This window comes from Zophobas morio, unplaced genomic scaffold (assembly GCF_036711695.1).
Source record: "Zophobas morio isolate AGI-343-1 ecotype UQ-CSIRO unplaced genomic scaffold, CSIRO_AGI_Zmor_V1 ptg000011l, whole genome shotgun sequence".
Classification (NCBI taxonomy): domain Eukaryota; kingdom Metazoa; phylum Arthropoda; class Insecta; order Coleoptera; family Tenebrionidae; genus Zophobas; species Zophobas morio.
The window spans coordinates 1,260,866-1,274,408 of record NW_026972116.1 but is presented as its reverse complement, the minus strand read 5'-3'; the positions used below and the strand labels follow the sequence as shown (position 1 = coordinate 1,274,408).

Genomic DNA, 13,543 nt, shown 5'->3' with positions numbered 1-13,543 from the left:
CTCAGTGCATTAACAAAATATTTTCAAGCCAAGCCAAGGTGATCATTGTAATAATAATAATAATAATCACAATCACAATATAACTCAGAATTACAAGATCCACAATTATTGCTCTTCAAGGGCTGCTTGAAAAGTGGCTGCAAATTTTGAAAATTCGAGCTTTCATATCAATCGCTATTGTCATTCCCCTTCACTGCTAAATTACTTTTTTCACTAGAAGCCTACAAAATTAACCATTGTCATGTTTGTCTGTGAATAGAGAATTCGTTTTTCTCTACCAAAGTCAATAATGATAATTAAATTTGACCAAGGTTAATAATGGAAGTGAAATTATTATTGACCAAATATTTGAAATTATTTTCACGAGGAATGTAAAAGTGCCAACTGCCATAATAACAGCATCTCAGGGGGGGTACATAGTTCTTTGCCTGGCATATTTCCTAAAAAAAATAACAAATTAATTGAAAATTTAAAGTTACAAACCTCATGACAATAGTATATTGTGATAACCCAAGATCCCGCTTTAAAAAAAAAATTGAAAGCCCGCGAAAAATTCAAAAGTCAAAAATTTGGCCTTAGCTGTGATCATCTAACAAAATGAAACCTACGTTGTGATTTTTTTTGTGGTGGAATGCGTTCAGATACAAGTGGTGGACACCAAAGTTGGAAAAGTACCGCTAAATAAAACACCAAATATATGGAGGACACAAAATTATTTATTCCTCCACTTTCCAAACTTCAAATGAAATCAAATTAAACGTACTAAATCAATACAAATTGTGAGCCATCGTTATACATTTCCCCAAACAAACACAAAAAAACATAACAGGCAATCTGGAGGTTCAAAATGGCGTCGGACGAATGCGTCGTTCCAAAAAAGTCTCCCAGAAATGCAATCAATCCTGTGGCGTTGTGCAAATAATGATCGAAATCAAAGCAATAAAATGCACGTCCCACATGACCCACAGTGTTGTTAACTTGTTCAACGAGATTTTACAGTTCATATACAGGATGACTCAAAAAAATTAATGAATGCGTAAATTTATTTTATTGATTTACTCAGGAACTACAAAACCGAATGCTTTGAAATCTTGAAGATATTTTAAAGTTATCATAAGCATGGTAATTTTTTGATCAAAATGTATTTGGTCGTCCCCCTTAAAAAAATTATGACGTCACCACAATATTTTGCTGAATAAATCCTATCTAAAATGTACAAAATATGATGAGTCTCTTCTTGTGATTTATCATTCCGTTCACATTTTTTGGATTTGCATTTACAGGATGACCCAAAAGAATTAATGAATGCGTAAATCTATTTTATTGATTTAATCAGGAACTACAGAACAGAATGTTTTGAAATCTTGCAGATGTTTTAAGGTTATAAAGAGCATACTAAATTTTTAGTCAAAATATATTTGGTTATCTTCTCCAAAAAACTGTTGACGTCAGCACAAAAGTTTGCCGAATAAATTCTATCTAGAATATACAAAATATGATGAGTCGGTACTTGTAATTTATCATTCCATTCATATTTTTTTAATTTGCATATACCGGGTGACTCAAAAAAAAAAATGAATGCTTGAATTTATTTTATTGATTTAATCAGGAACTACAACACTGAATGCTTTGAAATCTTCTGCGAAAAAAAAAACATAATAGGCATGCAGTCGTCATGTTTCCGACAGCGAGGGAAGTACTGTCGAAACTCTTTAGACCAATTTTTTTATCTAATATTCATTCTAATGTTCTGAGGGACACGATGAATTTCAGTTCAAGAATAAAACTTTTATTGATTTAAAATGAAATAGTTTAGTTTTCTCACTCGTTCTCATGCTTCGTCACTTTGTTTTTTTTCCTTTACAATGTAACTTTATTTAAAAAAAATATATACAATGCATCTTTTTACTTCCCGAGCGTAAACAAAGGAAGTATTGTAATCGAGTCCGTCGGCCGACTCTCTACTTTTACATTTACTCGATCTTTCATGACCCCTAGAAGACGAAGAAATAGGTCTCCCGTTTCCGTCTGTCTGTCCGTCTGTCCGTCTGTCTGCCGTCCCGGATTTTTATTAGACAGATAATCTCCGAAAGTACTGGACCGATTATTGTGAAATTTTCTATTTATATTAGGAATATCATGTAGATGGTAAAACGCTAACCAAAATTTGTCTAATCATCCTCACCAATAATGTGATGACGTCACTTCAAAATTGTACATAGTAAATGGGTTTTAAATTGTATCAAATAACAATCCGTCTAATCTCTCAATAGTGGCCAACCCCTATCGTAAATCATACACTTTCTTGGCTCGTTCTTGACGAAAGAAGGTGTTTGGTTGCCTACATTTACCAAAAATGCCCTTTTTAGGTCTTGCTTTAATCAACAATAACTAAAAAATGGATAGTTTAACGAAAAAATAATGTTTAGTCCCACGTGAGCAATAATATTATCTACACTGTCAGATTTTTACTTCCCGAGCGTAAGCAAAGGAAGTATTGTAATCGAGTCCGTCGGCCGACTCTCTACTTTTACGTTTTCTCGATCTTTCATGACCCCTAAAAGACGAAGAAATAGGTCTCCCATTTCCGTCTGTCTGTCCGTCTGTCCGTCTGTCCGTCCGTCTGTCCGTCCGTCTGTCCGTCTGTCCGTCTGCCGTCACGGATTTTTATTAGACAGATAATCTCCGAGAGTACTCGACCGATTGTTGTGAAATTTTGTACTTATATTAAGAATATCATGTAGATGGTAAAACGCTAACCAAAATTTGTCTAATCATCCCCACCACTAATGCGATGACGTCACTTCAAAATTGTACATAGTAAATGGGTTTTCAATTGTATAAAATAACATAGTCCTACACATGTAGTTTACAACTCTGAATCGACTTTTCACCCGAAACGTCCAGATTTTTGGAAAAAAAATCAAAATTATAAAACAACATTTTGAAATTTAATTTTTAATCTGCTAACCAGAATACTTTGAAATGTTGCAGATGTTTTAAGGCTATAAAGAGCATCATAAATCTTTAGTCAAAAAATATTTGCTTATCCCCTCCAAAAACTTGATGACGTCTGCTCAAAAGTTTGTGGAATAAATCATATCTAAAATGTACAAAATATGATGAGTCTGTACTTGTGATCTATCACTCCACTCATATTTTTTGGATTTGCATATACAGGGTGACTCAAAAAAATTAATGAATGCGTAAATATATTTTATTGATTTAATCAGGAACTACAAAACCGAATGCTCTGAAATCTTGCAGATGTTTTAAGGTCATAAAGAGCATAATAAATGTTTAGTCAAAATATATTTGCTTATCCCTCCAAAAACTTGATGACGTCAGCTCGAAAGTTTGCCGAATAAATCGTATCTAAAATGTACAAAATATGATGAGTCTGTACTTGTGATTTATCATTCCATTCATATTTTTGGATTTGCATATGCAGGGTGACTCAAAAAAATTAATGAAGGCGTGAATTTATTTTATCGATTTAATCAGGAATTACGAAACCGAATGCTTTGAAATCTTGGGAATATTTTAAAGTTATTATAAGCATGGTAAACTTTTGTTCAAAATGTATTTCTTCATCCCTCCTAAAAAAATTGATGACGTCACCCTTAAATTTTGCTGAATAAATCCTATCTAAAATGCAAAAAATATGATGAGTTTGTACTTGTGATTTATCATTCCATTCATATTTTTTAGATTTTCTTAAGAGGTGGTTCAAAAAAATTAATGAAGTCAATTTATTTTATTGATTAAATTAAAGGCAACATTTATTATTAGTATTACACCCCAACCAACCCAATTTGGTAGACACAAAATTTGTTAAAGGAAAAACTCGGTTGAAACATAAGGGTAGCACGCTTATTTACATCGACTTTAACATTACAGACCTGCATTTGTTTTATGCGCTCACTTGGTTCCGCGAATGTGGTATAGACATGTTTTAAATCAACCAATTGTGAATTCCACCGTCAAAAATTAAAATAAGATCCAATGTTTTATATAATAAGCGGAAGTCGACGCAATAAAACCGATTGTCGTTTTGTTTACAGTTTCTCTGTTTGACTCTCACGTATGCTGTTACGCCTGTCATCTTAAATTAAGAATGTTTATACATACACGATTTTCAGTTGCCTCTGATATGTATACGTGAGTAAATTGTTTCGTTATTTTATTGATTATTACAAATCAATATTCAAAACGACCCAATTCATTTTCCCGAAAATTTGAGAATATAATAATTTTATTCTTAGTATTACACTACATCTATCCCAACTGATATACGTGTCCTTGCAAAAATGTTGATGACGTCATCGCAATTTTTTTTTAAATTCCCACTACAAAAATGTAATGAGAAAAAAAACACAATAGGCATGCAGTCGTCAAGTTTCCGACAGCGAGGGAAGTACTGTCTAAACTCTTTAGACCAATTTTTTATTAAAAAAACGAAAGCCTTTAATGCAATATAAAAACTATTTCCATGAAGATTTTCTTATTACGAACAAGTAGATATGTCGCACAAGTCTTCAAGTGCTATAGTAAGGATGATATTGGAAGTGGCGTTTTGCCGTATTTCGGCAGATTTTAATGACTGTAAGGGGGAGCCTTAAGGTACAGATGGTAGAGATACATAACTGCAAATCTTAATGGTCACTGAGTGAAAGTTCTGTATTTTACTGTAACCTGCCCTCTATTGGTAAGTAGATGACTGAAATACAATATGAACAATAGCGCGCTAGGTTTAAAAACTATGAATTTGGTACTCCCTCTGTCCGAAAATATGGTATACATTTTACAAAATTATTATAATTAACGAGTGATGAGGAGCAAATTATAATCAAGTAATTTTATTTGCAACTTGTATAATAATGGAACATCATATATAAATAGTGGACTGAGATCTACGTTGTTTCTGTTAAAAAAGTGACCAAGAAAATTACTACAATAACAACAAAATAAATCGACACCGGTTGAATTTAAAAAATTAGAGATTTTAGCAAGAATAATTAAATTAAATAAATTATTTATTATAATAAATAATAATAATATATTATAATAATCTAATTTATTTATTTATTTTTTTAATTTACTTATATTATTGTGCTTTATGATTTTGTTTAATATAGTGATTATGTAATTCTCTATCATGAAATAAAAAATTAAAATGTTTTAAAATTTGCATTTAATTTGAAATAGCACTTTGCTTAGAAAATTCAGTACGTCATCGAAAGAGGTCGCGGCAACGCTGGTCGCATCTATATTAATCTATGGTTAGGCTGTGAGGTTAGGTATGTTTGATCATGGATTTTAGTGCGGTACCAATGGTGAAAGTTAACCGAAATTAATTCTGACAAAAACAAAAGTCAAATAAAGCATGTCTGCTCTAAGATTCAGAAGACCCTTGTTAAATTGCGTCAAAGAATATAGATATGTGTCCACTGGACTGCCCCAAGAAGATCAATATTCGTACACTCCGCAATACCCACCAATTCTTGATATATCCCATGAAAAAGTAGCCGCAAAAAAGAAAGAGGCAGAGTATGAAGCAATCAAAGCAGTTAAAACAGTTGAAGAAAAACAAATTAAGCTGAACATGTCGAAGTATTATGGTTTTAAGTGTTACATGCTTTTAGAAGAGTATATCCCATACAATAATTTGGAGTTGATTCAACATGTGACGAGGACCCATTTAATACGAGACGAAAATTTACCAAACTTTTACAATGGAATTGATGTCAGCAGTTTACTAACTGCGGTAAAAAATGATATAGAAGAAACAATTTTGATTGAAATGGATCAGTGCAGGTGACTACTTTTAAGAGTTGTGAATTAGTTGTAAATAATGTTATAAATTATAGGCAAAAGGTAGATTTACATAAAGTGCAATTAAACATAGGGGAAAGAGAAAATATTGTTAGTTCAGCTTTAAGTAAACAAATAAATCGAATAATTATTAACAGTATGTCTAAACATTATTCTCACATAGATAGTGCACAGGTAAAAATTTGCAAGTTTATCTCAGAGTTATTCATTTAGAGATTTTGATTATTTCAGGTTGATTTTAATCCAAGAATTGAGTCACTATGGTTTGCTGGTGGTATGGACCCTCCTGAAAATATTAAGAGGTGTAAACGTGGACAAGAATGGCGTAAAAATGAAGTGGATGCACCTACAAATCGCGCTATGAATTACATAGGCACAGCTAGTGTAGCCTTGAGGTCTAATAAGCCATTGCGTCCAATATTATCACTGAGTGAGTCTGAAAATCCAGATTTTATTGTCCCCCGTTTTAAACTGGATCCAAGAACAGTGGGTACAGCAAATCAATTCAGGCATATTGCCAATATACCAGGTAAAAACTTTACATAAAATAAATAACGCAATATGTTGGTAGCACGAATCATGAATTGATGAGAATATTTTTGTGATATTTTTACTTTTTAAAATTGAAACTTTTAAATACTGTGTATGCCCATTTTGCTACAAGTTTTAGATTTTGATACAAGTAAAAAAGAAGTGTAGGAGTACGTTTATTGTGTAATAATTTAAAACTTCGAAGGCCCTATTTAATGGTCCAAATTGTTATTGTGTTGTATTTATTCCATGTGGAAAAATGTTTTGAAGATACATCAAATCCAACTTTTTCAAAAAATGAAAAGATTTGAATTTGCCAATTTTATTTTTTATAACAGACCTTGTAAGTTAAAATAAAGATATGTATGTTCAAGTAAAGGTAAAGAAACGTGCTATTCGTTTGTTTCAAGTGAGTTTTTCTACACTCACCGGCATGAAATACGGGCCAGTTAATTTTTTTTTTCAACGTTTTTACTACGCTTATTTTTTATGTTTTTTGACCAGCATATTAATTAAGTGTAGCTGTACCCCACACTTTAGATGAGCTTCAGAATACGATGAAAATATGTGTATGAAATAAGTGACGACAAACGTCGGTTTTAAGAAATGCGACACACGCACGCACACACACACATACTTCTTCTACAAATTTTGTTAATCTTCTTTGTTAAAGACTGAATCGAAAATTTATAATACTCGGAAGATACAACAGTTAGGTATAACGCATGTTGAGGTGATACGTGAAAGTGAAACAGAAACTAAACTAAAAGATATTTTCTACGAATTGCAGTTTGCAATAACCGATTCAGAATGCCGATCGTCTAGATTTTTTTATTGCTCCGACTCCACTTCTTAAATAAAACATTGCATTTTATTTTGATTTTCCATGTTGTAATTCACATTTGGTTAATTATAACTTATCTAGCTCTAGGGGAGGCAAAAATTTTTGTATGAAAGTAACAAGTCGCCCGATGGACTCCGTTACTATACTTCCTTAGTTTACGCTCGTTAAGTAAAACAACTTGAAACTTTTAATAAACACTTTCAAGTTTCTACGTGACATTCTTCCGATGAATAAACATAAAACACTAGATTCGACATAGCGACGTTCGATCTTTCGTTCGATTTTCCTTTCGAGATTTTTGCAACGCATGCGCAAGTAATGCTAAATCCATCACCGATCAGCTGACGAGGCGTCATGAATTCTTATGTCTAGGCATGCTTATTTATTAATGTCTCCACTTGCACAAACCCAATAACCAGAAAAATGTAACAAACTGAGGGAACAATCTAATAATAAATACACAACCTCAATGCAAGCAGAATGACAGCATTTTGACAGATTTCTAATTTTTGACAGCATCATCGAACTTAAAAACATAATGCTATGTAATAAAGACAAAACGATTTTGAATTCGAGATCTCATTCGATGGTCTCGAATGAAAAAATCGAATCAAAAAGTCGAATACGAAAATCGAATAATGTAAACCAGCTTTTAGTAAGTGTAGCGACCCTATGTGTTTTCTCTCACTATGCTGAAATGTCATATTTTCGCGCTACTTTGGGGAACCACCAACCAGTGGACGGAAACAGCGACTATATGTCTGAGTTCAGCATCCATGTATTAGCGAGATATAAGCACAATCATTTTTAATTAGAAGGCTGTGATGTAAGTGTTGCGAGGCGACCCTATTATGAGTTTTCTCCCACTATGCCGAAAGCTTACGCTGTCTAAGGTTATTTAGACAGAACTCCCTGAAGTGCAGTCAAACAAATACAGCTACTTTGAAAAATTATAAAATTGATTTTTGTCATTTTTATTTGCGTAAGCGAAGGAAGTATTGTAATCGAGTCCGTCCGCCAACTCTCTACTTTTATATTTTCTCGACCTTTCATAACCTCTAGAGCACGAAGAAATGGCTCTCTCGTTTCCGTCTGTCTGTCTGTTTACCGTCCGTCCAGATTTTTATTAGATAGATAATCTCCGAAGCTACTGGACCACTTGTTGTCAAATTTAAATGTTTATTAGCAGTGTTAGGGGCAGATACTTTGAAAAATTATCTAGATACAGATTGTTTTCAATTTTTTCGAAATGTATCTAGATAATAGATACAAAAAACAGATCCTTTGTCAAGCTTTGGCAAATAAAACAACTGATAACAAATTTTTATTCATTTTTAATGCGTCTTTTAAAATTAATAACATTTCAAATGTGTCGCCTAAATTATTATTACTTCCCCAGCTTAAGCGAAGGAAGTATTACAATCGAGTCCGTCGGCCGACTCTCTACTTTTACGTTTTCTCGACCTTTGTCCGTCTATCTGCCGTCCCGGACTTTTATTATTAGACAGTCCGAAAGTACTGGACCGATTGTTGCAAAATGTTCTATTTAAATTAGGAATATGTTGTAGATTGTAAAATGCTAACCAAAATTTGTGTAAACATCCCCACCAATAATGTGATGACCACTGCAAAATTGTACATCGTATAGTTTTGAAAATTTCATTCTACCTTATAAATTTTATTGACAAACACGAGACGACCAGTATGGTAAGAAATATTTATGGCTCACACTACTTCACCCGAATTTGTCGGAGAACATTTGGCAGGTAATTGTACTCATAAACTAATGGTCATTTTCGTTCGTGAGTACTGTCCGGACCTGGATTATTCTGCTTTCTGACATCTGGGTTTACCGACATGCGACAACTTTAAGTTGTAAATATGTCTTGCTATTGTACTACTCTCCGTCTCGTTATTGCCAATAAAATTTTATAGGATAGAATGAAATTTCTAAAACTGTAAATGTGTTTTAAATTGTATAAAATAAGATAGTCCTTCACATATAGTTTATGACTCCGTCTTGAGTTCTTACCCGAAACGTCCAGATTTTTTGAAAAATAATCAAAATTATGAAACATTTTGCATTTTAATAATAAAATACTTTGAAATCTTGCAGATGTTTTAAAGTTATGATAAACATAATAATTTGATAACGTCAGCCCAAAATTTTGCCGAATAAATCCTATCTAGAAGGCCCAAAATATGATGGGTGTATACTTTTTACTTCCCGAGCGTAAGCAAAGGATTGTAATCGAGTCCGTCGGCCGACTCTCTACTTTTACATTTTCTCGATCTTTCATGACCCCTAGAAGACGAAGAAATAGATCTCCCGTTTCCGTCTGTCTGTCCGTCTGTCCATCTGTCCGTCTGTGCGTCTGTCTGCCGTCCCGGATTTTTATTAGACAGATAATCTCCGAAAGTACTGGACCGATTATTATGAAATTTTCTATTTATATTAGGTATATCATGTAGATGGTAAAACGCTAACTAAAATATGTCTAATCATCCCCACCACTAATGTGATGACGTCACTTCAAAATTGTACATAATAATTGGGTTTTAAATTGTATGAAATGGCATAGTCTTACACATGTAGTTTATGAGTCCGAATTGAGATTTTACCCGAAACGTCCAGATTTTCGGAAAAAAAATCAAAGTTAGGAAACAACATTTTGACATTTAATTTGGAATCTACAAAACCGAATGCTTTGAAATCTTGCAGATGGTTTACAGTTATGATAAGCATGATATAATTTTAATCACAATATATTTAATTATCCCCTCCAAAAAATTGATGAGGTCACCCCAAAATTTTGCTGAATAAATCCTATCTAAAATGTACAAAATATGGTGAGTCTCTTCTTGTGATTTATCATTCCATTCATATTGTTTGGATATGCATATGCAGGGTGACCCCAAACAAATTAATGAATGCGTGAATTTATTTTATTGATTTAATCAGCAACTACAGAACCAAATGCTTTGAGATTTTGCAATGTTTTAAGGTTATAAAGAGCATAATAAATTTTTAGTCAAAATATATTTGCTTGTCCCCTCCAAAAATTGATGACGTCACCTCAAAAGTTTGCCGAATAATCCTATCTAAAATGTACAACATATGATGAGTCTCTTCTTGTAATTTATCATTCCATTCATATTTTTTGGATTTGCATATACAGGTGACCCAAAAAATTAATGAATGGGTAAATTTATTTTATTGATTTAATCAAGAACTACAAAACCGAATGCTTTGAAATCTAATGCGAAAAAATATACATAATAGGCATGCAGTCGTCACGTTTTCGACAGCGAGGGAAGTACTGTCTAAACTCTTTAGACCAATTTTTTTGATTTGCTTATACATGGTGATAAAAAAAAATAATGAATGCATGAATTTATTTTGTTGATTTAATCAGGAACTGCAAAACCGAATGCTTTAAAATGTTGGAGATGTGTTAAAGTTATCATAAGCATGGTAATTTTTTTTATCAAAATGTATTTGCTCATCCCCTCTAAAAAGTTGATGATGTCACCCCAAAATTTTGCTGAATAAATCCTATCTTAAATGTGCAAAGTATGATGAGTATAGACTTGTGATTTATCACTGCATTAATATTCTTTAGATTTGCTTATACAGGATGTCTTAAAAAAAATTAATGAGCGAGTCAATTTATTTTATTGTTTAAATCAAGAATTGCAAAACTGAATATTTTGAAATCTTGCAAACGTTTTGAAGTTGTAAATATGGTAACGTTTAATCAAAATATATCTGTTTATCAACCCCAAAAAATTGATGTGACGTCATATCAAATTTTTTCCGGATAGATCCTATCTAAAATGAGCAAAATATGATCAGCCTATACTTGTGATTTTTCATTGCATTCACATTTTTTTAGATTTGCTTATACAGGGTAACTCAAAAATTTAATGAATCAGTCATTTTATTTTATTGTATAAATCAAGAATTGCAAAACTGAATACTTTGAAATCTTGCAGACGTTTTAAAGTTATTGTAAGCAGGGTAAATGGTTAATCAAAAATGTATCTGTTTGTTCCCCCAAAACATTGATGACGTCATCTCAAAATTTTGCGAAATAAATTGTACCCAAAATGTGCAAAATATGATGAATTTTTACGTGTGATTTATCATTGCATTCATATTTTAAGATTTGCTTAAGCAGGTGGCTCAAAAAAATTAATGAATGAGTCAATTTATTTTATTGATTAAACGGCTCACTCCATATGCCCAGTAAATTTTGGGAAAACAATACTCTTACTTTTTGTATTACACGGCACCAATCCAAGTTGATTATACCGGGTGTCTTCAGTACGTTATGTACGGGGGTTTCGGGAGTCCCAAAAAATAATAAAATAGTATATTATTATACATGTTGCATAAGACGCTCTATTGGCGCACGAGTATTTTGAAGCACGACGAGCGAAGCGTGGAGTGCTTCAAAGACACGAGTGCGACGATGCGTCTTATGAAGCGAGTATAATACACTATTATGATGTGGATTACGAAAAAAAACTTTATAAAAGTAAAATTAGCAACACTGTGCGCACCTGTAGACAACTCGATGGGATGGGCTGTACTGATGAGATCCAACAAGATCTAAACTGCAGTCTACAGCTTCCCAACGGATTGTCTAGCCTTCCGTGTGATTAAACACTTTGCAAATTTAGAGGAGGACGCCAATGCAGACAGGTGTAAAATTGCAACATGAAAAATCAAAATAAAATGCAATGTTTTATTTAATATGCGAAAGTCAGAGCAATAAAAAAGTCTAGACCATCGGCATTGTGATCCGGTTGCAATTCATCGAAAAATGATTTTCAGTTCATTTTTTAGTCGCACCAATGCGATGACACACGGTAGACGTGATTAAATTGTTTCGTTAATTTGGGAAAACAATACTGTTATTATTAGTATTACACTGCAACTATCCAAACTGATATACGTGTCCTTGCAAAAATGTTGATGATCACAAAATTTTATAATAGAAAAACTCACTTGGAACCCATGGCACATTTCTTTACCTTTACTTGAATATTACATACATATCTTTGTTTTAACTTATAATGATTGTCGTAAAAAAATCGCAAAATCAAATCTTCAAATTTTACTGGATTTGATATACTGTACTACTGTACTTTATGGGCGAGGGATGTTCTGTCGAAGCCCAATTTTTTTCCAAGTGATAAATTAAGGCATGCAAATGAACACGTACGTATCTGGTTTGAAGATCTAAACATAGTTTCTCTCTATTAATAATAATTTCATATCAACGATTATGCCACTAACAATTTTAAGAAACTGAGAAGTAAATATATCTTATTTAAAAAAGGTAGTCACACATTACTCATTTAAATCTGAAATTATTTTTCACCTGCTTTACAAACAGAGTAGTAGTAACCAAAAACAATTTATCATATGTATAAGAATCAACTCTTTTTTTTAGGGTTTTGGCCTGGAGATCCGAACCAATTTGGACTTTTATCATACCACCAGCGTGGTCATCATTTAACACGCCATTATAAAGATCCTGAAGATAACCTACGAGCTATTGATAGGCAGGGAATTTTATCATCTTTTGCATGGTTAAACAGTCAGGCGAACTTTCTCGGTTTTACTACGTTCAATGACGTTACCTACCCACTCTTAACGCAAACCATAATAACGAATGGTCAGCTTTGGTCATTCTTCGTGTATCAGTTGAATACTGTTTTGATTCATTCAAAACATATTGAAGATAATCCCCAACGTAATATCTGTTGGACAACCCCTGTTCTCAAACTTTATGAAGGCATTGTGGATGGAAAATTGGTAGGTTTCAATGATCAAGTTTTGCAGAATTTATTGAAATTTTACGCCAATGTCCCGGAAGAGAGATTAGGCGTTGAAATGAGGCCCTACTTGAGTAAGGAAGAGAAAGTATGTGGAGATTATCAGGACGATGATCAGAGACAATGGCTTGAGAGAGAATACAAGCATTTGGTCTCCAATAGACCCAGACATGCTCTAGATTATGAAATCTATGCTTGGGAGAAAATTTATAAAATTGATCATGAGACCAAGTTTTTAGACAAAAAGAGAAGGCCGTTTGAATATGGGATTAAACCATGGAATAGAAAATTAGATGAAAGACTACCTAGGTATATACCAAGGGTACATAGACCGCATTTACCAAGATGGAAAGGTCGGTATGCAAAAGAATATTTTCCCTAAGGTGTGTGTAGTATAACAAATATAGCAAAATTAAATCCAAATAAAAACTTGAAAATATTGTTTTCTTATGTCCTTATTTTAGCAAAGCACTACCCAACCCTAAC

General features: G+C 32.9%; 1 protein-coding gene across 1 annotated transcript; it reads left to right on the top strand.

Moving 5' to 3' along the window:
- Positions 1–5,248: 5,248 nt before the first annotated feature.
- On the top strand, positions 5,249–13,497 carry LOC135126629 (large ribosomal subunit protein mL65). The gene is made up of 4 exons (XM_064052667.1): positions 5,249–5,817; positions 5,871–6,009; positions 6,067–6,364; positions 12,673–13,497. The coding sequence occupies exons 1-4, from the start codon at positions 5,387–5,389 to the stop codon at positions 13,437–13,439; spliced, it is 1,635 nt and encodes a 544-aa protein (XP_063908737.1). The 5' UTR covers positions 5,249–5,386; the 3' UTR covers positions 13,440–13,497.
- Positions 13,498–13,543: the final 46 nt, after the last annotated feature.

What these genes read in the sequence shown, in the direction of transcription:
- LOC135126629 (XM_064052667.1), top strand. Translation starts at nt 5,387, where the DNA reads ATGTCTGCTCTAAGATTCAGAAGACCCTTGTTAAATTGCGTCAAAGAA. An exon ending in ATTGAAATGGATCAGTGCAG is followed by an intron (nt 5,818 to 5,870) that starts GTGACTACTTTT and finishes TATAAATTATAG; the next exon opens with GCAAAAGGTAGATTTACATA. An exon ending in GCATATTGCCAATATACCAG is followed by an intron (nt 6,365 to 12,672) that starts GTAAAAACTTTA and finishes TCTTTTTTTTAG; the next exon opens with GGTTTTGGCCTGGAGATCCG.